Raw genomic sequence first — 26,588 nt, forward strand, 5'->3', positions numbered from 1 at the left:
CATGTGGTAGGGAAAGCAAATGTGTTCTAGATATTAGACAACCAGTCTCATGAGCAGCAACAGCTTTCCTCGTGATCACTTTTTATTGGAAGCCAAACATCATGGTCAAACTGTCACTGCAAATTCATAGAAGGACGATGATTCTGAATCCTGTGGAGCAAAATAAAGCTCGGCAGAAATTTAGGTGCTCCAGTGGAACAAGATCCCAAATGCTTGCAATTTTTCTGTTACAAATTCATTTTATTTGCAAGAAGTTGGCACTGGTTGTAGGCAGAGCAGGCCAGACCTTCACCTGCCCACACAGGCAGTGACACACAAGTCACCACAGTTTATCAGGATGTGGAGCTGATCCAGACGCCTCTGCTCAGACTGTCCTGGATTTTGTGCACACCAGCACCAGGGAGCTGTTTGTTGTTACCAATGTGATTTCTTAGCATGAGGCACCACTTTGGCCTTGGTTTGAAGCGCCCTACAGGAAGCAGTGACCTGGCCCAAGGGAGCTGCTTCTCTGCTGGTTCTGGCACAGCTTCCACACAGGACTTCCAGACACTGCAGCTTTTTGTCCTGCGTGTTTGGTTGGCGAGTTTAGTATATCAGATTTGCAAAGTCCATGAATAACTGACCCACAAATTATGAATGCAGCAGGAAAGCTTGGAGTGAAGCACTGGGAGGTGGGCAACCAGGGGAGGAGCACAGGTATGACTGCACTGGTTTGGCACAGCACAATGTACAGCATTGAAAGCTGAAATCAAGAACTCTGCACGCAGAGTCTGAAGATGTGGGATTGGGAAGCAGCTCAGTGGTTCATCCATCCACGGGCTGGCAAAGAAAGGTCAATGCTGCACAATTTTCATTCCCGGCATTTATACTGGACCCCTAATGGTGCCATGGGTTGCTGTGTCCCCACCAAATGTAAAGGGCTCTGAAGAAAGAAGAAAATCAGAAAAAACACTTCAGTTAGTTCAGTTAATGGAATTACCATTGTGCTTTAACATTAAGATAAACATTCTTGCATCTTTGGTCTTAGAGAATTACTTCTTGGCTTTGCCAAAGCCATTGAGTAGGGCCTTCATGCTTAATTATTATTCCAGTCACTCTGTCAGGATTACACATGAGCTCTTAAGAAACTCTCACAGTTCTGAATATTTTCAAAATATTCAAATAATGAAGGGTTGACTGTGCCATTCTCCCTTATGGTAAAACCTTTCTGTGTCACAGTTGCTCATTCAGTTTTACCCTAATCAGTTACTTTTCACCCCTGAATATGGAGTGGAAGAGCACTACAAGTGTTGCATCTGATTCCATATCTTTAAAGTATTAATGATCCCGTTCCATATTTATTGTTTTTGTGAGCAACAAGTATCAAATCTCTGGTAATGTTTAGGCAACGATGAGACAAAACATTCTTGTAAGCACTTTGTTGTATAGGCAGTGCAGCCCCACTAATTGGAATTACTGGAATTACTCTGGATTTTCTGAGATAAAACAAAGATCGAGTTGTTCATTACATGCTTTATAATACTCCTCTCAAAATTTATGTAACTACAGTTGAGCATGGTTGTTCAGCTGAACCTAATGAATGAAGAGTATAAAGTTGGGGAATGCCACATGAATGCATGGATCTCTTACCTCCTTTGGCACTGCATCCAACAGTACAAATTCATACTTGTACAGGAACAGCACAACGAACAGCTGGATTTCCATGATCGCAAACCATCTGCAAGAAACGGGAGGAAAACATTGGCCCTCCAGACTGACCATCACAAGTGTGTTATCATCAGGTAAGAAACAGGGTGCCTTTGACACATTTTACACTGTGCTTTAGTTCTGCCTGAAAGTTTATCTTCCACAGGAAAACTGCCATAGTTTTTTCAGCATTGTTACTTGGCAAAGAACACAAATGTGGCAGCTGCCCCTTCTTTCTGGTGAAACACTGGACCACCAGTATCCCTCTGACACCTATTTTAAACCAGCCCCTTATCATTATGGATTTTTCCACTGTATAAACATTTATGTTCTCCTAACACTTGCTGACTTGAAATAACTTCCTAGGAGTGAGAAGGCAGTCAAACACAGAAAAGGCCATATGACTAATCGTGCTATATAAAGTTATATAATGCAGCTGGGAGCCTGGTGACATCAGAGAGCAGTGACAGTGGGAGTTATTATTTAATGCGTCAGCATTAGGATGCAGTAGGAGACCCAAGGGCATGATTTCTTTTTTCTGTAACACTCTCCCAAAGGTCTTTCTTAGGCTGGAGAAGATTTTGGATAACTGCAGGTAAACTCCTCCAGGCTATCAGTTTTTAATGCTGATGTGTACAAGAGCTTTCTGCATTCACCACTGTGCATCTATATGAGGTCATGGGATTACTCACTTGCAGAGTTTACACCTAAGTCTTAAATACTCAGTTAAAATAGTAATATTACCTTGCTCTTCTACAGAGAAATGCTGGAAAACCTCGATAAAACAGCTGTGGGGGAGAATTCACAGGGGAGGAGGCTACTTGACTGCATATGGAGTTGACCTGGCAGGTGTGAAGGGAAGCTAAAAAGCCTCACAGACCCGGGGTAACTCATGCAGAGCCACCAGGATCTGCACATGGAGCTGCCCTGGGCTCTGGAGTGGGAAGATGTTTGTTTGTTTTAGCGCAGCTTCAGACCCAAATTATCCCTGTGACTTCACACTGGAATTGCCTTGAGCTTTTGGTGGCCTTGGCTCGGGGGAATGCATAACAGAGGTATTTTGATGGCTATTAGCCCAGCTCAGGTGGGATGCAGCCCAAGCTCCAAGCCTGCAGCACCATGCAAGGGTGGGTCCTTCCAGTACCAGCCCTGTTTGCACAGCAGGGCCCTGGACCCCAGTGCTTGAGGGGACAACAGAGCTGTTCAAGACAAGCACAGTCACACAGGTAATAACCACCTGGTTTTACCAAAGTAGTCAAACTGACATCAAATTTTTCTTTTAGGTAAAAACTATGGCACAGAAATGGATTTTTGGGAGCTCTTCCCACATCAGTTTGCTAGACTATGGGGCAGGTAAGTTATTTGCTAGCTTTCAGTTTGATTAAATTAGCTTTTAATTTTCTGATGCACTTTTGAAATGGAGAAATTAAATGCTTCACACATTTCATTTATAAACCTCAATACTGAAATAAATAAAAATGCATCTTAAACTTGAAATATCATTGTTTCATTCACTCGTATGAAGGAAATCTGCAACCTGGAATCCTTGATACAACCCTTGATTTAATTTCCTTCTTTTTCAAGCCCATCACATTATTCTTTTACAATTATTGCTGAAAAACCTGAAGGTGTGTTACCATGTGGCCTGCCAAAGGGTCTGAAAGGGCTTTTTAGTTTCTCAGCAAGAAGAAGATTCTCCATCTGTTGTCTATCTGGAAATCTTATACTTTTCTTTCTAACCAAAAACTTATTTTAAAGATGTTATCAGAGTCCAGAGAACAGCCTGAACAAAGATATAGGTCAGGATATATAAACAAGCAGCTTTCAGAAACACTGTTTTGCAGCTTTCCCTGTACCTGCAGATGCCTCTTGCGAATTTTGCTGTTGCCCTTGCTGGGAATGAGGCTGTGCTCAGATTTAGCTCAGGAATGTGGTACAAGCCACCAAGGTACAGCAGTGAGTGAGCACTTCCCTCTGGCAAACCTAAATGGTGAATGTGGTTTTATTCATTTTGTTCATGTCTTTAATGCCTTCATGACGTTTATCTGGCACTCGCGTCTAGCCTGCCATGGGGTGCAGATTCCAGAATGCAGATCCTCTGCAACACCCTCCAGGTTCCTTGCTCCACATGGAACTTGAGATAAAATGACTGGTCCTAAGGATTTTTGGTCACTTCTGTCTCAGAGGAGAGCAGGTTTTGAAGGCAGAGGGTTGAGCATAGAGATGTTTGAACACAGGAATGAGGAGCAGCTGGCTCCCTGGGACTTGTTCCAGGAAGAGGGACAGCAGAGAAAACAGCAGAAGGAATGCAGGAAGTACCAAGGCTGGTGGCACTGCTGGAGGAGTGAAGTGAGACAGGATCTGCAATTTAAGCCATTATACAATTCTGTGTGCCCTAATGCAAAGACAAGATTCAAACAGAGAGGAGCCAGTTAAGACACCTGAAGATCAGCAGAGATGTCAGTGGCATCGCAGAGGATGGAAAGAGAGTCTCAGACCAGAGAAATGTTCTGTAGGTTTGTTTAGAACTGGTTTAAGGCAACCTAAATAACTGTGTCTGTAAAATGGTGTAAGTGGAGCAACTCTCCCTTGAAGAAAAGACACCTCAGCAGGGGCAGAGCCAGGCTGACTTTCCTCCCTGGGTGGGGGGCAATATCCCTTGATAAACTGGTCTCAGATTCTGCCTGCTCATTGTGACTTAACCTGTCTTTTCCAGGAATGAAACCACTTTCAGATCAGTTTAAACAAGGTGCAGATGATGCTGAACATTAGGAGACTGACAAAGAGCAAAGAAAACCCTTTATCTCCAACTGTAAGAGAAGCCCAGTTCAAGAGAGTTGTTCTCTGCAGGGTTTGGGAATAAATAAACCCCAGCTGTTTCACTGACCTTCCTGGACACTGATGCTTCCCTCCTCCAAATGCCACAAAGCTGTCCAAGAAAGCATTCTTCTCTAAATTTGCCTCTTTCCAACGATCCTGTGGGAAGAAACTTTTTTTTTCCAAATCAGCCTTATATAAATAAAGCTTAACTTTATTTCTCCAGGCTAAAAATGACCTTGGACAGCTAATCCTCAATACAAAGTTGCACTAATACCATTTTTTTTGCATTCAACCTGTTAGTATTAGAGTCTGTATCCAAAAGTCAACACCGAATCAGGGAAAGAAATGAAGGTCCCATTTGAAACACATTTAAGTGCCTTAAAATGCTGGCAAGGTTTTCAAAATTACCCCTAAAGCAGTTTTCCTATACCTCCCCGTTTCCTAAATCCTGCATCTTGAGCTATTAAAATGCACCCTTCTCTTTATATATACAAATGCAAATCAACCAGTACTGAGGGCAGCCTCAGCCACAAAATTGTGTCATGACACACAAACAACTCACGCACATCTTGCACAAAAAAAATTTCTAAGACGCTCTGCACAGACAAATGCAAAGTCTATGAGCTTTAACTGGTGTAAGCCAGTGTGTGAGAAAACGAACGATTCTCAACAAAAAACAGCTTGTCTGTACCCAAAAGGATCCCTGCTCCATCCTAAGTTGCTTTGAGAGGAAAGGAACAACACAAGGAACAAGGCAATATGGGCTGAAGTTTTGGTGGGTGACACTGAGAGAAGCAAATCTCATGACTGCTGGCTGACAAACTGTACCAGCCTCCACAAACTCAGTGCTACTCTGCCAAGTAACACCCTGTCAAGCTTCTGGTGGTGAACTCCTCTGATGAAGCTGTCCCAGAGAAGACATAATCTTGCATTTATCTATTTTAGGGATTTTTTTTTCAGCTAGGGCTGTTCAGAGCTTTCTGAGGAGGAAACCTGTCAGCATCAAAATCCAATAAAGAAAGAAAAAAACCTCAGTGGTGATGAAGCGAGGTCATACATTTGGAATGACAGTGTCTAAGGGGTTCTCACCTATTCATCTTGAAAAATGGGTGAGTTTCTAAAAAAACAAGCTAACTTGCTCTTTAGAAATAAAGTTACTAAAAAAATAAGCTGCTGCATCAGAGTTTCAGCTTCAGATTTCAAAGAAGCAGGAATTGTTAAAAGGGATTTCAAATCGGGAAGAGTTTGCTAGAAGGGAAGTTTTGTTTAAATTACTCCTTGATGTATTTCTATAAAAAAGACAAACTGTTCTATATTGGATGGTGCTAAAAAGAGCAGTTACAAGCCTGCCCACACAGCCACCTGCAGTGGAATAATAAAGAAACTAGATTAACTACTGAATTAGCAGAGATAATACCTACCAGAAATCATCCGACAGGGAGAGTACTTGGAATCACAGAATTTGTTAGGTTGGAAAAGACCTTTAAGATCATCAAGTCCAACATTAGCCCAGCACTGCCAATCCACCACTAAACCACATCCCCAACTGCCACACCCTCACATCTTCTAAACCTCTCCAGGCATGGTGACTCCACGACCTCCCTGGGCAGCCTGTTCCAATGCCTGAGCTCTTTCAGTGAAGAAATTTTTCCTAATATCCCATCTAAACCTCCCCTGGCACAATTTGAGGCTGGTTCCTCTCATCCTACCAGTTGTTACTTGGGAGAAAAGACTGACCCCCATCTGGATGCAGTCTCCTTTCAGGGAGTTGTAGAGAGTGATAAAGTCAGGATCAAAGTGATATAAAGTAGTACCATATTACCTGGAACATGTGACTGAATTTAAAAGTCTTGTTTATTCCTACAGGCATTTCCTGTATGTGCACCTGTTCTCTGTATTCAAGGCCATTCTCCAGCCAAATTTAAGCAAGTTTGTCGATGTGCTTTTATTGTAAAATAAGTGAAGGGGAGAAAAGACAACAAAATATCCACACTAAGAGTGACAACTTACAGGTTTGAACATTTCTGGGTCAGGAAAATATTTTGGATTCCGGTGCAACCAATATGGTGACAACATCAGCATGTCACCTGCAGGGATGGTGAAATTCTGAAAAGGAGAAAAATCTCTAAGAAAAGAGCTAAATGGGTTAAACTCACAAAACAGTCCCTCCTTGGTACTTCCATCAGCAGAAGGTCCTAAGAGAAGACAAGTAAAGGTGATTACAGCCAAGGTGGCCATATTACACGTTTGAGGTTTCTTCTTGCTATTTTTTTCCATAAAACCTACACAGCAGGGAAGGTGGAAAGATTAGTTATGTTCTAATTTGGTTTTTTAGGTATCAAAAGATCAGAAACATGATCTCTGTCTTTCCTGCTTCTTAATTTACCATGTGAGCTGGTTTTTTTTCCTAAATATTTTGTTAAACACTTCCTTCAATGCAAAGAAATGCAAAGAAAGCCTTCTATGATAGTAGACATTAGTAATTTTATCAGTAATCTTAAATAGTCATGAGCACTGATTCCTTAAGAGTGTGAGTTTTTTCCTCAACATTTCTTTGTCAGATTCCTGAATGCTGACACCTCCCTTCTGAGCGGTAGTTGAAGGAGTCTTAATCAGTTACTAAAATGTGGTCTCTTCTACCATACTTGTTGTGTCTGATTCCTATTTTACATACCATCAGTATCTCTAGTTCAATTCAATTCAATCTAAAATCAATTCAAAATTGAAGGCAAGACTGTGAGCCAGAGAATCCAAACCACTCATAAATCAATGATGATGAATAAATCTATTAAAAAGAATATATAGGTGAAGCTGTGGAATATCTCTCCCACTATAATTTTATCCAGATCTGTTGGGAGGACCCTTTCCAGACAAATCACACAGCATGCTTGAGGGGAAAAAAACCAACAACCAAACCTCACCTTAATTCTAATTGGGTTTATGACTTTCTTGGTGATTGCACCTGGAGACCTCAGCCGTATGGCTTCCAAAGTGCACCATTTAATGAAAGGGATCTTCTTCAGGTCCTCCTCAGAGACTTCCAGTTTATCTTTACCTGTTATGGCATGGGAAAGAAGACTCCATGTAAAAATTAGATTTCGTACTTGTTTTGATACAGGCTGACATTTCTTGCCTTAGAACTGTGGGTGAAGTACTTCAAGACTTCAAGGCATTGTTTACACCCAAAAATTGTCTTTATATTTCAAAGTAAATAAATTGACCTGAATCAGTAAAATTTAAGAAAAGCCACTGAAGATAATTCAGTAACTCTAAGGAAGGTGTAGATATGGTGTTGGCCAGAAGGGGCCAAAGTCATGTTGGAAGTTAAAAGTCTTGAGTGTTTTTCTGTGCTTTCATAGGACACTGCATGGAAATCTCACGGACTGTAGGCACCAAGACAAGAAGCCATGGCTGAGCTCTTGGGCTCTGTTAACATTAGCAAATGAAACAGTGCCAGGAGAAAGGCTTAAGCTCTGCTTCATTATTTACTTTATTGGTTAATTACTGACATATTTCTTGATACAGTTTTGACCCATGTCAACAAAGAGTCTTCCATGAAAGTCTAACCTGTTGTTCAGGGGACTGCATATGGGAACAACTACTCCCAGTAGATGACTGCTTTTTGAGGGAAAGAGATTAGTTATGGGGGGTGAAGCATGCTGGAAAAAATTGCCTCTGATGACAGAAAAGAGAACAGTTCCTGGCCTGTTTTTTCCATGAATAGTTGTAACTCTGGTGAACAGCACACAATGAAAAGCACCTGAACTGAAAGACCTCATCTGACCTTATTGTAGGTGCCTGGAAAAAGCACAAGACTGGGTAAATACAAATCTAAGTTTAAATGATAGGAATGAAGAAACAAACATGTACTGTTCCTTTCTTACCTTCTTTCTGCTAACATCAAAGGTGATTTTGCTTAAAAATACATCTTGAGCATATCCTGAGTAAAGACGTAAGAGCTGGACTCTATGTTATCAGTAGCACCCTTAGCAAGAACACTCACTGTTCCCAGCCACTGACCAAGTGTGCCCTGTGCTGGGCCAACACAGGATAAATAATTTCCAGCTTCCAGAAGGACTCAATCAGATTTATTACCTGCTTTACCAAAAACAGAAGCCAAGTCTTCCATGACTTTCTTGTAAATGGTAGGATTAGAGAGTATGAAAGCAAGGGTCCAAAATGCAACCTAAACAGAGATGGAAATCCTTGAATTTAGGGATATGGAACAGAATGGCGATATCTTTTTAGCAAATCACAGAGGCAGGTAAAAACATTTGCACTTTTTTTTGTATGTGCCTGTTGCAGTTGGGATGCACAGGGAGCTGTGCTTCCTGGGTAAATCCGTATCTAAGGGCTCAGCTCCTGGGAGATTATGTCTAGTCATCTGCTATGTACTTATCTTTAGTGAACATTATATAGCTTTAGCCTTGAGCTTTGAAACACAGAATCCTTTATTTTCAAATAACTAGGTGTTAAATTTACTACTAAATCATTGTGCATGATTAGTTTTAGCTGCAGGAATGAAAAAAATCAATCCATACTAGTATTAGGAGAAATGAGGTTAAATAATTTGCAGGGCATTGTCATAGTGAGTCACACTAAAATGGGCAGGAAAAGTTTTAATTAACAGCAAAACAAGGAGTAATATATCCCCTTTAGAAATAATTTGCTAACTGATTATGCAATGAAGTTGAAAATCAAGAAATTTAGGAAAGGAGAAAATCCTCTTAAGTAGGATGAAACCAGAAGGACTGGCAGCAGTGCCAGGAGTCTCTCTCCTTGCTGAGCTAGCAGGAGGTGCAGCCTGCACACAGATCTGGTCGTGGGCCATCTGCGCTGGTGAGGGATGAAACTCTGACTGTTACTTCCCAAACAGACCGACATGGATGCAGCCCTCCTTCTGCAAAACAAATCTGGTAGCTTAGCTTTCCTGTACAGCACTTGGACACTGTGGCTTCACTCCATGAGCTAAGAAGGGATAACTGAATTGTTTCAGATAAAAGGGTTTAAAGTGCTTGTAAAAAATGCCCTTGGAAGGTGAAATGCCTTTTCTTTCGTCATTCCATTCCCCAGAACAGTGGTTGTGACTATTCTGAGAAACAGAAAAATATCTGTATGTCTATTTACAGCTGAATATTACAGAAGTAAGTGTTGTGGAAGGAATGTCAGTTATCCTGATAACAGACAGCAGGCTATGCCTCCCACTTATGCCAACACGTGAATCCACAGAAACCTCACTGAAATGGATGAATTTCCCTTAGGCTAAACTGCAGTTATATCCAATCTCCAAAAAACATAGATATATCTGTTAGGGGGACATACAAAAATAACTCACTATCATGTTTTTCTAAATCACATCTGTACTGGACATAACTGTGCTGGAAAGAGCTTAGTAGTCATGGTAAATAAAGGATGTTTTTGCTGCTATGGATTTTTCATCTGAGAAATTCCTATAAATGTCTTGGGTCAGCCTAAGCTGTGTTAGATATATTGGGCTTGTTAGCATATTTATATCAGTATCATTAATCCAGCAAATCCTTTTCTAACATGGACAAAACTTAATGGCTCTAGAATCAAACTATTATTTTCTTCCACTGGCGTTTGTACAGCAGATCCCCAAAAATGAAAGAGACAAATTCACTCAAGGATTTACACATGGATGAAGTTACTCTATATTATGCTTTTGATATTTTTTACAATTGGTAGCACCAGGGTATCTGAAATAGTCTTTTCTATAATACAGCCACAGTGCTTCAAAACAGAGTTAAATGCTCTTCACAGCTTAAGACTGTGATCTTAATAGCTGTGAGGCTTATGTTCCTGAAATGTTATGATAGGGGACAACATCATTTAGGAAAAATAAAAGAAGAGCTTTTCTTGTCATTGCTTCTGTGACATTGCAGCCTGGGTATATTTGTAGTGATGCATGTGGGCGTGATAATCCCTTCTTTGGAATCCATGCAGTGTGTGTGTGACCTCTGTTTCAAAGCCTTTCCTTCCCAAATACAGGCTTTGGAACTGGAGAAAGAGGTGTTTCTGCAGCTGATGTACTTACGGGTACAGCATTTGCTTGGGCAGCCCAGAGCATCAGGAGACCATAATTGGGAGCTAGATGTTTTCCTTGCAAATTATCCAGGAGATGTTGTAGAAGTGTCTGTTAAAAATAAAAGATAATCATCTGTATTTCCAAAAATATATTAAAATGTAGTTTGGGGTGGGGCTTACTAGAACTCAAGGACTAATTTCTCAAAGAGAAGTAATGTTAGTTATGGCTTTTTTGGAAGGCACAATGTAGAAATGACAACCATTAAGAGAAAATGAGACTAATTCACATAGGCAGAGGACCAGGAGAACTCAGGGCCCCACATGAATCCCTCCTGAATACTTTCACTGCTCTCCATTTCCTTAAAATTTTATGGGATTGGGTTCCCTCACTCCCCATTGTTGCTCATACGTGGAAGAAAGAAAAAAAAGAAATCTCTGTTCTAATCCCTGCTCTACACCTCTGCTTTAAAGAACCTGAAAAGGGGAATGAGCCACTTGAATGAAAATGGAAATGAAGAAAATGTTCTCTGTTCATGCCAAAAGGGTGCTTGTTATTAAGAGATGGTCTAATACATCAGCAAACTCCCTAGTTTCAGGCACTTTGTTGGTGACCTAAGCAGTGACTTCAGTGGGTTGATATTCTTTGAAACTATAGCAACAGTGTAATGTTCTAGGATCAGCTTTTGTTTATAGTATGTCCTTAAATGCAGCGCAACCATGCACTTGAGGCAAAGTTTCCTGCCTACTTTTCAGAGAGGAAAAGGGCAACCTTGAATAAAAAATGGCTGATCTTTTTCCCAAATGCCCACTTAATCTAAGACACCGAGTTTCTGCCTCCTACTTCCCGCACCTTCTTACCTCCCACCAGCTCCTCTCCAGCCTCCTCTTTCTTTCTGCAAATCTGGTTTATTTTATTAAAGAAATTGTGGTATGTAAAGCTTTTAAAGTCTAAATAAAACCTGGTTTTTTTAGTGATCTGTTCTACAACCATTCGGTGGATCAGAATTCCCAGGCCAGTCTGCCGTCACGTTTGTCAGCCCTATCGGCAGAATTCCTGCCAGAGCTGAGGAGAATAACCAGGGTAACAACTTATCTCAGCTTTGACACAATCAATATTTAGGGTACTTGGCTCCCAATCCAGAAATCTGCTATTTTCTACCAGTCTGGCTGTTGAAGGATCTGCTCACTCTACACCAGGGTTTATAAATAGCACATGTAAGGTTTTGAAGTTTCACAGCATGCTGCCCTCAGAGAAACAACTGAAGGGTCTTTCACCTCTTTCAACTGCTCACTGCAGTGTGATACTGGAGGCTGAGGATGGGTCATAGCTCTGAACCCTTGCCTTAAAATTCCCCAGGGAAAGATGTTAATTCTCAGAATTGCTTGAAATAAACTAAATGGAGGAACAGGAGTCAAAGTTATGGGTCTGTCCTACTGCAGGTGACAGCAATACTGGAACATTTCAGTATAGCTATAAAAGCTGACATATTTGACTTATTTCTTCCAGTACTGAAGTAATTCCTGCCCTCCATCACTTCAGTCAGAATATGCAACAAAGTCATCTCATTTCTTAGCCTCAGATGTTTACCTTGGATGCAGTCTCTGAAGGGTTGGTCCTTTCAGCATCCAACACTACTTTCTCAAATAATTTTAGAAGCCATTTTTTGGATTTTGACCAGTTCCTGTAAAGAAAAGCAACAAACAAGAAGTACTTAACGGAGGCAGCACAAACCAACATTTCCTTTTCCATGAGAAGCACTCCCTGGGTCGTTTTCCAAAAGCCCCTGGACAGCAGTCAGTTGATGAACAGCCAAGTGTCAGTCTGACTGACAGAAGTGATGACTGGCATGAGGAACAGCACGTCCAAGGCCTCCATCTTGCCCAGACCTCCTCTTGCAGCCATGACCTGGGACTGCAACACTCCTACATTTTCATACCTTTTTATTACAGGTTTTCAGTGTGGATTTGGACAGACTGCTTAGGCCAATCTTTTCAAGAATGATCCTCCTGAAGAAAATCAAGGCCATTTTTAGAGCATCCTCAATTCTTTCTGAAGGTATTTTGAGGTGCTAAAAGTGCGATGATGGCCACAAGAGCACTGACAGGGTCTGGAAGAAACTCCTCAGAGTCTGGTTGTCTCTACCCAAGGTCCATTCTGTGACAGTGCAGCCACATTACTGGGGATTGGTATGCTGGGAAAGAGCAGAGAGACACCTCAGTGGAGGCCCCCTGAGCTTGGGACTCACATTTAGGCTCAGGCCTTTGCCCTTTACCCCATTCTGCTGCTCCCTGACAGGTCCAAGCTGGGCCCTGCTCACATAAGCCACGTTGTTTCTGCTCTATGCCAGGAAAATGCACAAGACAAGGTCAGAACTTTTTTGAAGCATTTAGCTAAAAGCCTGCTTTGCCTAAGGGCACACCATCAATAAAGGCTGGGCATCATCCTCCAGGGAAAATGTCTCCCACAGTTGATACTGCAGCAAGAGAAATGCCTGTAGTGGGTACACCACAACCATCACCTCTGCCCCTTCACCTCAGGAAGCACTCGGGCATCTGAGACGCGTATTCGAAGTCCTCATCATACTTCCGAAAGTGCTCTTCAAACTCCTCGATTTCACTCTGACTGGTTGGGCACACGCCTTTCCCAAACAGGGTGTTCACCACTGCTGGATACATGACATGCCTGCAAGGACAAGATGCCCGTGACTTAGGGGCCCACAGGATAGCTGTTGCAGCAGTTTTAGACCAGGATGCAGCACATTGGATTGCCAGCACTGGAAGCTGTAGGACTCAAGGGTCACATCAGTATGAAAGGCTGGCACAAGGCTCGCACCTCACCCACACCCTTATTTCAGATTTTAAGCAGAGGCAGGAGATACACAGACCTCAGGCTGGTCTGCGCATGGCTGAACTTCACCAGTTAGGGTTTGGTCACTCGAGCAGGAGCAGAAAGACTCTGGCCACCGAGGTCCCCTTCTCCCCATTAACCACCCCTCTCATTTCAGGTTGACCCCCATGAACCTTCCAGGCATTGCACAAACCCCTCTGGACCAAACATCCTGAAACATCCTTCCTCTGGCTGCAGCTTTCGTGGACAGATGATGTTTTTCTGGTTTCTTTTCATCTCATTCTTTACCTGCTTGCTCCTCTGTTATCCTGCAAACTCTGAGCTCCTTCCTCAGACCCTTTTCCTGTACTCCAAGAAACTCTTGCGCAGCCTTTGCTGTGTCCCAGCTGCTGCTAAATGAGTATTTCAGGGAATAGTGCTCAGTTTTCTATTTTCTGATAATAAGGAAGAGGGGGCCATCTGGTGGCTCTATAGATTTCATTTCGAGGCAGCTAAGTAACAATTACTCAGAATGTCGCATTCCAATACTTTTACTCTGCCTTGTTTAGCAAAGCAGAACAGATCATCTCCTACCATATTTCAAAGCCCCTCTCCCCCACATTTTCCCCCAGTTAATCCAAACTGCAGTAACTGCAGTGAGAGGTGCCAAGTGATTTAACTGCAGTAACAGCTATATCTTACTGTATAATGCAGAAAAAGGCAGCAAAAGACAATCTGAATGTGAGGTGTCAGAAACAGGTCCAAACCAAAGGCAGTATCTGCCCCCATCCCTGGGAGTCTTCAAGGCCGGGCTGGATGGGGCTCTGAGCAATGTGCTCTAGTGGAAGGGATGGAATGAGATGATCTTTAAGGTCCCTTCCAACCCAAACCATTCTGTGATTCTGTGAATATTCAACTTGTAATACAGATGGACAGACAAGATGTAGGTGTTGTCCCAGATAATCAGGAAAAAGAAGTTAAAAGCTTTGTTGCTGTCACATGAAACAAATTTTTTTTTTTACATGAAGTTCTTGCAGCCAAGTCAGTTGCAGAGGTCTTAGTTAAGCTTCAAGCTAGGCTTGGCTCAAACATGAAAGGTTTTCAACCTGTTGAAGATCAAGCATTTTGTCTGTTCCTAAGTTCTTTATAAACATATGAAGCTTTTCTCCCATCTTTTGGGAAACAGCGTTTGTTGGAAGATGCTGTGTTTTCTTTTTTTCTTCCAAAAAGGCAATTCAGATGCTTCTCCTAACTGGGAGAAAACCCTTACATGAAACCCTGTCCACTCTGTGAGCCACCTGAAACCATGAGTCTGTGATGAGCATCCTGACAAACCTTTTGTAAGACTTGAGTCCTGAGCTCCAGCTTCTTTACAGAAACGTTTCTCTCCCATGTAGGACACCCCTGAATTTGAGATGTGCTGCAAAACTCCCTTACCTTACCAGGTCATTGAGGTCACCTGTGCCTTCTGTGCCCAGGTGAGCCATGTACTCATGGAGCTCCTTACACAAAGTGCCCGAGAACATGTGCAGATTAGAGGGACTCATTTTCCCCTTCATCATGCTGTAGAGGTTGCCATGGTTCTGATAAAATGCTTCTGCAGGGACAGACACTAAATACAAAATGAAATAGAAACATTCTGGAAAGTACATTTTCACTAAAAGACAGAGTGTACATTTTAACACATAACTTTTGACTCTAATTTAAATGCCTTAACCCTCATTTTCCTGAAGTGAAATTCCCTGGAAGCTTCCTTTGTAACTATGTAAAGGTTTTGGTAATGCCGCTGTTTCTCCCAGTCTGTGTAACATCTTCCTGCCTCATGAAGCAGCAATGCCAGAATCAACAATCCAGAGATTTCCCCCCAGTGGGATGTAGAGAGATGTGCAGGCGTGCCACAAAACTGAATGAAGTGAAAAATAATTTATCCCAAGAAAATACCAGTTTGTGTCTCCATGCTGTAGTAGTACATGCTCATAAACACTTCATCCTTTTCTAATGACTCTTGGACTACAGGGTAACAACTAACTACTGGTGCAAGCTGATTCTCCAACGAAGTGATAGGACTACCTACTATTACTCTAAACAAGGTACACACAGGTGAGGTGTCCAGCCACAGAAAAGGACCTGATCTCAAGCTGGAGTTGCTTGATGGTAAAAATAATAACAGTCCCTGGATCAGAAACTTCTGATTCCTTGACACTGAATCCAAATCCCTTGGCTGGCTTGCAGAGCTGGATCCTTATAGAGAAATTGAATTTCACCTTCATTTCATAACATGGTCATGGATTTAAATAAACATTTAAAGCATGATCAAAAAGCCAGTGGGTTTTTGGTTGGGACTTAATGTTCCTGGGTAACTAGATTTGGTTTCCTTTAAAAAAAAAAACGGGTCTCAGTTACCTGCATTCTTGACAGCTTGTTGTACTGCCTGTTCAAAATTTAAGTCTTCAGATTTAAAAAATGCTTCAGTTCCTTCTTCCTCAGTCACAAAAGTGAACCGTTTTCCCAGAGCGAATATTGTGAACACAGGTCCATGCTGGAACAAACAAAGATTTCCTGTCACTGCACCGTTAACACATTTTGCAGGAACCCCAGCACGACTTCAGTGCTGCTGAGAGGTCAGGAGGGAGGACCTGGTGATTCCCGCTCTGTGCATGCCTTGGCCCAGAACTGCAAAAAGATGAACATGAATCAGACCAAAATTTGCAGACTTACGGACCAGAAGGGAATGTGATATGTGCCTGCCTGACCTCTTGCAGAGTAGAAGAGATTCCTTCTCTTAGATTAACACTTTATATTTGAATCACATTGCAGTTCAAACAATAAAACCTTTGTAGATTAGAGAACCCAAGGGATGGATTATCTACTCCATCCCTTGGCTGCCACAGCAAAGTACCAATATTGTAAAAATCCACAATCCTACCTATTTCAGTCTACATTGTTTTAGCAAAAACTCCACCCTCCTGCATATTTTTAATATTTCAGATTCCCTTTCCTTTCCTGTTCTTTCCTTTCCTGTCCTTTCTCCTAATACCAATGATTACTTTCTTGTACAATGTTCAAAGATTAATATCAAAACACCTAACAAGCTTTGTGCAAACAGATTGACTGACATTCAGGGAAGGTTTTTGATGCCATAAATCATTCTTTCATCTTCCCTTAATCTAATACCCTAGAAACTCTTGAAACTTTCAGCAATAGGCATTAAATTCTGAGTTCCTACATTATTAAAATGATCCCTGATATTTGTATATACTCTAAACTAGAAAACAAATGTGCAGTATCTACTGTCTATTAGATGTAGGCATAAAAAGATCATTCTACCTTGCTCACATTGTTTATGCCATTGACTTTAACCTTTTTTTTTTGCTGTCTGTGTCTGTAGTGTAAATCCTGCTTCATCAAAAGCTCTTTGAAGCCAAGGAAAAGATTCCTCTTGGCATCAGCTGAATTTTGATTGTGTCCTTCAACTGCAAATTATTAAAGTAAGAATGAATGTTCAAACTCTCTGGATGATAATAAATAAAATATTGTTTTAATAACAACTGTTCAAGGACAGGCTGGATGAGGCTTTGAGCTCCTGTCCCGTGGAATTTGTCCCTGTCCATGGCAGGAGGTGGAACAAGATGAGCTTTAAGGTCCCTTCCAACACAAACCAATCTGTGGTTCTATGACTCTGTAACAGTTAAATTTCTAAGATTGCTTTTTGATGTCCATGTCCTCATCGTCAGTCTGGATAAAATTCAGTGAATTTGTACTGTTCTTGGTTTTAAATTAGTTTTTAAAATTTTAAAATTAACATTAAAATGTACTTTAACTAATATTAAAATTAAATTTGAGCTAATAGCAACCTGCAATAATACTTAATTATTCAAATAAGGTTGCACTCAATTAAAGATTGGAACACTTTATTTTAGGTGATTACATGTGACCAAGATGTCTGAGCTCCTATAATACACAATAGAAATCAAGTCTGTGCAGTCAAGGGATCCTAAAAACCAATTTGCCAGACCAGCTCCTGCACACCTGTTTTTGGAGGGAGCTGAACTGCCCTGGGACTCCAGTGACAGCGCTGACTACCTGTCCAGTGACCATCTTGGTAACCTGCAAACACCCACACAAACAATCTGGGTTTGAATCTCATCCAACTTCCTGCAATCAATTTAGAATCATTAAAATTAGACCAATACTAAACAAAACTGAAATAAGAAAGCTGCATAGATGGCCTCCTCCAGAACAAGTCAGCTTCACTGAGCAACACAGTGATGGCAGATATTCAAAGACAAATCTTTCAGAAAGCAGAATTTTGTGTCCAAATAAATAAGACATTTGATAATACAATGCAAAATTAAACTACTAAAAAAATTTTGAGAATCAAACTAATAAAGGCAATTTACTACCCCCAATAATAAAGACTTTTCCAAACATGCCAGATGCAGGAAGTCTCCCAGTGTGCTACTGAGCCTGGTAAATAATCAAGGTGTAAGGAAACCGTGGGGGGAAGGAATCTGAGTTAGGGATTACATCAGTGTAAGACAAGTCCCACCCTGGAGCCTTTCACTGAGAGTGATGGACTGAGATCTTGTTTTGAAGGAAGAATGGAGCGGAACAGACTTAAACAAGTTCTAGGTAAAACAGTGATAAATATTTCAATTCAGAACTCTCAAGGAATTAAAATAAGAAGTTACAGAACTCCCTACTGTGATCTGCTAAATCAACCTCAGCAACAGGAGGATGAACAGGCAAGCATGGTGCCAGAAGGACCTGGGAAGCCTCAAAGAGTCATTTTAGTACTCAAAAAATTATAGTAAGCATTATTAAAGATTGAGATTAGTAGTGGATAAATAGGATGTACTGAAAAAGAGCCCAATACAGCTTTTAAGGAGACATAAGGTTGTGTAGCATTAGAAGTTTTCCTAATTCATTCCTTGGAAGAAGAACTAAAAGTTTACTCATGATCTGGAGTAATTTGAGAGTCTAAACAATGAGAAGACCCAGAAATATCACAGAAGAAGGCTCAGAATAATGATACTCTGAAACTACTCCAAGATCTATTATGCAAGTGCTAATAAATGGCTTTAAACTGAAAGCAAGTAGGTTTGCATTAGATATTAGGGAGAAGTTCTCTACTGTGAGAATGGTGAGGCCCTGGCACAGGTTCCCCAGAGAAGTTGTGTATGCCCCATCCCTGGAATTGTTCAAGACCAGGTTGGATGGGGCTCTCAGAAACCTGGTCTAGTGGAAGGTGTCCCTGTCATGGCACAGGGGTTGGAATGAGATGATCTTTAAAGTTTCTTCCACACCAAACCATTCTATGATAATTAATCTGGAGCTCTTATCTTGCTAGGAAAGGAGAGGGAAAAGGACAACAAACTTCTTAACCCATCCTGTGCCTGCATCTTCAATTTAAGTTGTGTTTCTACCCATTCTATCTCAGCAGGATATTCTGAGCTAGTCAAAGAGATGCACAATATGCATGAATATTTCAATAAAAGGGGATTAAGCTTTTAAGAAGACCTCACAACATACAGAGACACAGAAAGCAAAATAAAAATCCTCTTAGGATTTACTGCTTTCACTCATGAAAGCTACTTTTTCAAAGATTGGGAAACACTTCAGTGCTATGGTGAGAGGCAGATTTGAGCCTAAGGAAAGTAACACTCCAGAGAAACAAAAACTTCAGAAGGACGTTCTCCAAAATCCCAAAGGAAATCAGGGAAACAGCCATTTTCCCCAGGGACACTGACAGGGAGCAACCACTCTCAGCTGAGATAGCTGCAGTTGTACCACGAGTCCTGCCGGGAGCTGGGAGCACTGGGTGGGTTTCCTCTCCCTTGACTGCAGACACACACACAGGGTCAATGCCGTGTTCCCTCTCTAGCTCAGGGACTGCAGCATTTTGGTCTTCTATGCCTGGGACCAGTCACAGACCTTTAGTAACTCAGCTGTGGACACTGACTATGGAAATGCTCCACCAGAAGCCTTCTCCAGCCTGTTCAGCTCCACACATCCCTTCCAGTATAACCCAGTGAGCCATCCCTCGCCCAGCTGCACACACAGTAAGGCCGGGAGTCCTGGGACACGGCACCTTATCCCAAATCAACACTCTCTGAGAGGGATGGATGGATCCCACAGATCCCTACAACAGTGCAGAACAATCTCGTGGGTTTAACTAACTTCTCCTGTTTGCTTAATTAGCAAACTGATGAGAAGAATTTGAAATTCGTTACTAACTCTTACCATGTTTGCCAGGCAAAGTGGGAAGCCACATCCTTTGAACCCCTCAGTAAGCAGCTCTCCCTGTATTTTATGCTGCATGGTGGCTCTGGTTATTCCCCCTGCCCATCCCAGACTGCCTGCAAAACTTCTTTCACCAGGCAGCTTTAGGAGGAAGAGGTGGTATCTTTTATTAGACCAGAGATTAAATATTTTATTAGAGCAGGGAACTTTCTTTTCTTAGTCCCAGTGATGACACAAGGGGGAAAGGAGACAATTCTTCCAGCCCACGTGTTCTTCCGTAGGAGGAAAATAGAAGCAGCAAACTCCAAGGAAAGGGCAGGTTGGAAGTAGTGGAACTTTACTGTGTTACTCCAGAACTTGAGAGAAAAAGCAGTGAAGGATAGACACAAAAGGAATTAAGAAAGAAAGCAATTAAGAAAGAAATAAATTAAGAAAGAGATGAGTGTCACTTTGACAGTCTGAAGGATTAATCCAGGAGAGGAATTTTCTCATTTTAAGAGTCTCCCCTGAAGGTAATGACCCTACAGAGATTAAGAGGTTTCACACTGCCTAAAGCCTGTTTCTGCAATACCTTTTACGAGGGCAGCTTGCTCATACTAAGGACACTTAACCCTATTCTGGTAGTATTAAGGAGCCTGGAATTATTGCAGATGTATTTTGCAAGCCCTGTAGTGCCTGTTAATGACCCCTTTGGCAGCAGCACGTGTTTTGTTTGGCTGTACTCTGCAGCAGTGCCTACTCTTTTAAAAGAGAGCAGGCAGGAAAAGGCTTATTTTTCCTGGCCTCAGCTCAGCGTGCCAGTGTGGCAGGTGGGAAGGGAGGGAGACCTTCAGTGCCTGAGGGGAGTTTAAGGAGAGTGGCCCTCCTCAGGGACAGGGAGACTGTCAGGTGATGGTGCTGCAGGCAGCCAGTCAACCTGGGAGGGAGGGAGGGAGGGATGGATGGAGACATCCCTCTTGGCCCAGGGGGACAACAGGGAGAGGTCACAAGTCACAAGGATGCTGAGCTGCTGGACCAGAAGTCAAAGTAAAGGCCCTAACAGCAAACCCACAGTAAAGGGAGAGATGTAAGAAAGCCTTCTCTTCCTTTGAGTTTTTTCCCCATTGAAAATGTTTCTTGTTTTAGCTTCCGACCCAACAAAACCAGAGGTTTGTAAAGTCCTTCAGGAGCTTCTGGTGTGTGCAGATGTGTCAGCAGCTGTCACAGCATCAACCTGGAGTCTACATGGTCTCCAGGCAAATGAACACCAAAATTAATTAATCCAGAGCCACTGAGTATGCATTTGTACCCCAATACAAGTATGTAAATGCTTTGCTCATTCCATCTGTGTATCAATGCCAAAAAAGGACTCTTCTGCCAGGTTTGTTTTAAAATTACCTCCAAGAATTTTCTTAAAAGTTTCTTGGGGAAAAAAGGCAACTAAAGTCATGGTGAAATAGCTGTCCCCAAAAACAGACTGCACTGTAAAGGACAGTTTGTCAGGCTGCTTTAATCTGGCTGCCATCAGGGTGTGTTTACAGTAGACAAGGAGGTTCCCTAATAGCCTAATATCAGAAGAGTCAAAGAAATATTATGACTGGATTTTTTAAGTGAGGCTTGGCCAGTTTATTTTATGGATTATGTAGCACGGTTTCTGAAATAGTAGAAGAATTGGCAGAAATGAGTTTTCTTCCAGTCCTACATTTCAGATCTAAGATGAATGAACAAATAACTGATGTTGGTATGCACAGATGAAAGATACAGGAAAGACATAGTAATATAAAATTAAAACTGGCCTGTCAAGCACAGAGAAGCCAAGAAACTCCAGATTATACCTACGAGCTTACACTATGATGCACCCTATGTGCTTTAATACAAGGTTGACAGCTCTTCTTGTTCTCAAAGATCAGATTTAATCCTCTGCTTTAACACCATGAGTTTATAACAATACAAAAATAAATACAAATATGAAATCTAGCACTGCAAAATGAGAAAGCAAACTTTAAATGTCCAGTATTTATGGATGTAGAGTTATTTTCAAGTTTCAGGATGTTACAATGGTTTCATTTTTAGTAAGTTTTTGCAAGTGGTGGGCTGTGTGATCCTTCAGTATGGAACACTCAAGGCTGACTACATTGTAGTAGCAGGTGATACAATCCCTGAATGAAAAGTGGGAAACTGGGGTTTATGTCAGTTATTATTAGCTGTCTAGAAATCAGGCATCTTACCTAAATTAATAATTTGATCTTTTTCTATCCAACAGACACAGAAAAATAATTTTAAGTCCAGGGGGTAAATCTCGACCCTCATGTTTGGTTAAGTTTCTTTAGGATGGAAAACTTTGTCTGCCAAACATGTTTGTGTCTCTCTTGAATGCTGAGGGACACCAGCTGGTACTCAAAAATCTCACCTAACTTCAGGCACGTAAATAAGTAGCTTCCTGGTCCCAGCACTTGGCACAGAGCTTTCCACATTATCTGAAACCAAGATTAACATACAGCCAGACTGCAAAGGCAAAACGGCAGAGGATGATCACAGCACAGAGATCGTGCCTGGATCAGATCCACAGCTCAGCAAAGCTGGTGGTACTAAGCCGATTCTTCACCACTTAAATGCTCCTGACGTTATAAAACGTGACAGGAAAGGGCAAAACTGAACGCAGAAGTTTCTGGTTGCCTTCCCCCTTGCAGGCAGCCACCCTGAGCACACACCCACGAGCAGGCACGCCAGCACACGCATTACCTTGTTTCTGGCTTGCTCTATAAATTCCAGAGGAGCTTTCCCGAACTGAAACGCAGCTCCAAACCAAGGGATCCAGCTCCTGATACAAGGAGGGGAGCTCGGGTTTCTCAGCTGAAAGAAAAGAGCCTTGACAATGAGGAGTCCCAGGAGTGCTGCCAAGAGCAGAGCGAGATCCATTTTGCCTCTTCGCCGCCTGTCCCAGCCCCAGCAGCTGCTCCGCCTGCCGCAGCCGCGGCATGGCCGCGCTGGCCGGGCTCCGAGTTCATCAGCAAGGGCCTCTCTGATCGGCCCTGCCAGCCCAGCACTGCCACGGGGACAAGATGTCAAAAGCACTGAGCAGCACAGGGCACAAATCCTTGTTCTGGAAAAGGCAGAGCCAATTCTGCTCTGTTCTGGGATGAGGACCAACTGCTGCTTGCAAAACTTACATGTTGCTGTGCCCAAATCCTTGGACTTTGCAGCAGTTGCTGGAAGGACAGCCAGGCAGCCAGGGACATGGCCAAGGACACTAGCAAAGCAGTGCAGAGCTTTCTTCAGTTAAAAAAAAAAAGGGTTTTTTTTCAATATTGAGATTACAAAGCAGAGAGCCAGTGATTTGCAGACATTTAGCTTTCAGCAAGTCAGATGGCAAGAAACTTCTGCAGACATCACCTGAAGCAGAAACCTTAAGAAAGGTATCTCTCACCTGTCTGAGATGTGTGTCCAGTGTCTGAGGAGCAGAGAAACACTTCTGAGGTTGAACTGACAATTCAAAACCTGCTGGTCACCTCTATTATATCAGTGCCGTGTCAGAAGACAAGGTTTCAGAGAGGTCAGATTAGTTTCTTTGCATGTGTGAAAGTGGCACACCAAAATTACTTATGGAATACATTAAGTATAAAAAAGCCCTAGGAAGTGCTGTCAGAGCCTACCCCCGCACACCCTCAGCAGGTTTGAAGAGAACACAAAACCAGGAAGAGTGGCTGACAGACCAGATGAGTGTGCTGCCACTCAGGGGGACCTCAACAGGCTGGAAAATGGGCAGACAGGGACCTACCTTAAAATCATAGAATAACAGCTTGGAAAGGACCTCAAGGACCACCTGGTCCAGTTTTTTCTGGCCAAAAAAAAAAAAAAAAAAAAAAGTGACTTCATGAAGTTCAGCAAAGGGAAGTGCCAAGTTCTGCCCCTGGGTAGGAACAACACCATGCACCAGTACAGGCTGAGGGAGCACCTAGGTGGACAGGAACTTTGCAGATGTGGGGTACTGGTGGACACCACGTTGAACATGAGTCAGAGATGTACCTCTGCATTCAAGAGCACCCGGGGCTGCATCAGGGAAATGCTGCCAGCAGACTGAGGGAGGTGATCCTCTGCCAAGAGTGAAAAAGGGGCTGGAGCATCTATCATTTGAGGAGAGGGTGAGGGAGCTGGGACAGCTCAATCTGGAGAAGAGAAGGCTCAGGGAGATCTTCTCCTCTTGCAGACCTGAAGGGAAAATGTGAAGAGGATGGAGCCAGGTTCTTTTAGGGGTGCCCAGTGAAAGAGCAAGAGGCACTGGGTGTAAACAAATACAGATACAAATACAGTTTAACCACCTTCCTATATAGGAATAGGTGCACTAACAGGAACCTGTGCAGGCAGGCAGTACAGTAAAAGTAGCACAGCAGAAATACACCTGGTAGTAGGAGGTTAAGAGCTGTGAAAAACAGGTGTATGTCCTTCATTAAACAGTCATGCTGAAATACCTTGGGATGTTACATGTTGGTCATAGGTGCAGAAGAACAAGCCCACATACATCAACTGTAACGAATAGGGTGTTGATCTCCATTTTGCAAACTGTCTGGAACAAACAGATAAATCACTGTTAACCATCATATTACTACACTTCTGTGTTTAGCTACCACAGCTCTTTATACATTTATTTCCTGGTTTTATTTTATCCATTAAATTATTTCTCTTCCTATAAAGGGGTAAAGTGATAAGAGAGCTAAAGACCCTGTAATATTGGAGTATATTTTCATTATATGCATGGTATATTTTCATTAACTCACTGAGGAGTGAGTTTAAAGTGATCTATGTATACAGGTAAGACAAGCTTTCAAGCCTCTGTGAAGACATTCATTAAAGGCTTTTGTGTTTGTTTTGGCCTATTTTTTGTTTGGTTTTGTTTAGCTTGTGCTTTTAGGGTGTGATTTGGTGAAGGACATGAGATGCAAGGCATTGTTATGAGGAGGACACAACCACTACAATGGTGGAACAGTCACTGCCAAGCTTTCCTCAGGCTGGGTCCTAGTCTTGGGCAGTGGTTAATGGTTAATGGTCTTTCCAAATGAACTAACATGGAAGCACAGGTGAGGGCACTGGGCAGTCTGGCTGCCTTTCTCCAGTCTAGCACACAGCTCTCCCAGACCCCACTGCTCTGCTTCCAGCCCATCTGACGTCCATACTCCCTACCTACATATGCAGCCTTTGGTCAAACTGGCTTTGGACAGAAACCAAAAAATTCCATCTCACCAAGAACTGAAATAAATTAACAGTAAGGGTCCTCTCTGCTGGTGCTGTCTCCCTCAGGATCTTGGGATATAGGAACTCCAGGTGTTTGATGGATCTCCATGAGTACTGGACTTTCTCCACACATCACAGAGCTGTCCATGCAAGCATCCACCTCTAGTCAGGCTCATTTCAAAGATCCTGTGGAAAGAGAAAATTTCTCTTCACTGCTATTCCCCCAATCATCTAGTTTAAAAAAGAACCTCTTTCTTCAGGCTAAAAATGACCTTCCACAGGCTGCTGCAATGCTATGGGGTTTATTTTAAGGAGGGATCTAGTTGTTGTTTTCCACTCCCTAAAGCATGGTCATAGAGAAAACAGAATGAGACTGTACCCAGAGGTGTACAGCTAAAGGATGATTGTGAAACTCTCATCCTGGGAGGTTTTCAGGAGACGAAACAAGACCTTGGGCAACCTGATGCAACGCTGAAGCTCTCCCTGCTGTGACAGAGGACTGTAGGATGACTGCAGGTGAACTCTAGAGGTCCTTCCTCTCTACGCCACGTTACGAGCTGATGATACACAGGCTGACATAGCGTGGCACAAGCTGACTCAAGCCCACAGAACAGCTGTGGAGAGAGGCACAAAGTGCCACAGCAGTTTGCATGAACTGTCCACAGGCTCTGAACCACTCACACCTTCTGTGCAGCCAGGCACATTTACATTAAATTGCAATATGCCCTCTCCCCATTTTTAACCACAGCTTTGTCAAGAGTTTATCACTGCATGAGTTGTAATGAATTTTAACCCCAAGAAGGATCCAATTTAATACCAATTACTGGTGACCAATGAGAGAGATTCATCCAACTTCAACTGAAAATTTCACCTCCAGTGCTCCCTTAATTTGTCTGAATTATTGAGACGGGGGCCACACATCAAAGCTTTAGACAGTCAGACAGGGATGTGGGGAGGTGTTCTGAGATAAGTTTCTGTGACCTAAAAAATCCTCGAATCAGCATGAGGATTACTGACTAATGGCTAATGATTAACATAGGGATTCAGCTGAGCCTTAATGACAAGTGAAAAGCTTCTCTTGAACAGCACACACCTTACCCTTTTTTTTTTTTTTTATGATGAGAACTTAAATATATCTATGATAATTTAAGAGAAATTAGGACTGGCACACAACAGGACTTCAGCATTCAGCCAGGAAAAGCTTTAAACTTTTCACTTACGGGACTCTAGGCAGCGATCAGCTTCTGCCAGCCCAGGCTTGCTGGGATCCTTGTTCAAACTGCACTTCTCCGTGCCTAATCCGCAGCCCCAGCTCCGCACGTAGCTGTTGCTAATGCAGCTCTTACTAAACCAGATCGGGATCAATTCATCCCTCCCGGATGCAGCTCCTTGACACGGGAACAGAGTTTGGGGCTCCCCAGGCAGTGCTGCCAATGACAGCACCCCGCAAAGCAAACAGATCCCATGCGTAATCTTGAGCTCTCATTAATGATTACTCTTTTTAACGCAGATAATGGACAAAATTGTGCGTGTGTCTGTGTACCTGCACTGCCGGTTTCCGGGCACAGAGCAGCCTTGCTGACAGACTACATTTCCCAGGAGCCTGTTGCGCAGGAGTCTCTTGTGTCACTGCAGAAGGACCTTCCAGCTCTGCAGAGCCACTCGGGGTGCTGCAGTTCCCGGTGCTGGCGCTGGAGAAACATGACCTTCAGCAGCTTGTCTGCTAAACCACCTAGAGCGGATCTGCGCTAGGGCCCGC

At 42.6% G+C, this 26,588-nt stretch overlaps 1 protein-coding gene across 7 annotated transcripts; it reads right to left on the reverse strand.

Annotated features, from left to right (window-relative positions):
- Positions 1-64: 64 nt before the first annotated feature.
- Positions 65-26,460, reverse strand: LOC125323150 (24-hydroxycholesterol 7-alpha-hydroxylase). Of its 7 annotated transcripts, none has more exons than XM_048297827.1 (16): positions 26,373-26,460; positions 24,839-25,015; positions 24,070-24,160; positions 22,771-22,850; positions 22,343-22,453; positions 15,782-15,917; positions 14,816-14,990; positions 13,085-13,234; positions 12,140-12,233; positions 10,562-10,660; positions 8,602-8,692; positions 7,428-7,561; positions 6,517-6,612; positions 4,574-4,662; positions 1,630-1,717; positions 65-922 (listed from the first exon to the last, which is right to left on the reverse strand). In XM_048297827.1, the coding sequence occupies exons 3-16, from the start codon at positions 24,119-24,121 to the stop codon at positions 851-853; spliced, it is 1,467 nt and encodes a 488-aa protein (XP_048153784.1). In that variant the 5' UTR covers positions 24,122-24,160; positions 24,839-25,015; positions 26,373-26,460; the 3' UTR covers positions 65-850. The 7 variants fall into 7 exon arrangements, with proteins under 7 accessions (XP_048153784.1, XP_048153782.1, XP_048153783.1 ...); XM_048297825.1 differs by having other exon boundaries at positions 24,070-24,164; XM_048297826.1 differs by lacking the exon at positions 26,373-26,460 and adding an exon at positions 26,050-26,278 and having other exon boundaries at positions 24,070-24,164.
- Between the last annotated feature and the right edge of the window lie 128 nt (positions 26,461-26,588).

The sequence above is a fragment of the Corvus hawaiiensis genome, chromosome 3, assembly GCF_020740725.1.
Source record: "Corvus hawaiiensis isolate bCorHaw1 chromosome 3, bCorHaw1.pri.cur, whole genome shotgun sequence".
In the NCBI taxonomy this organism is placed as follows: domain Eukaryota; kingdom Metazoa; phylum Chordata; class Aves; order Passeriformes; family Corvidae; genus Corvus; species Corvus hawaiiensis.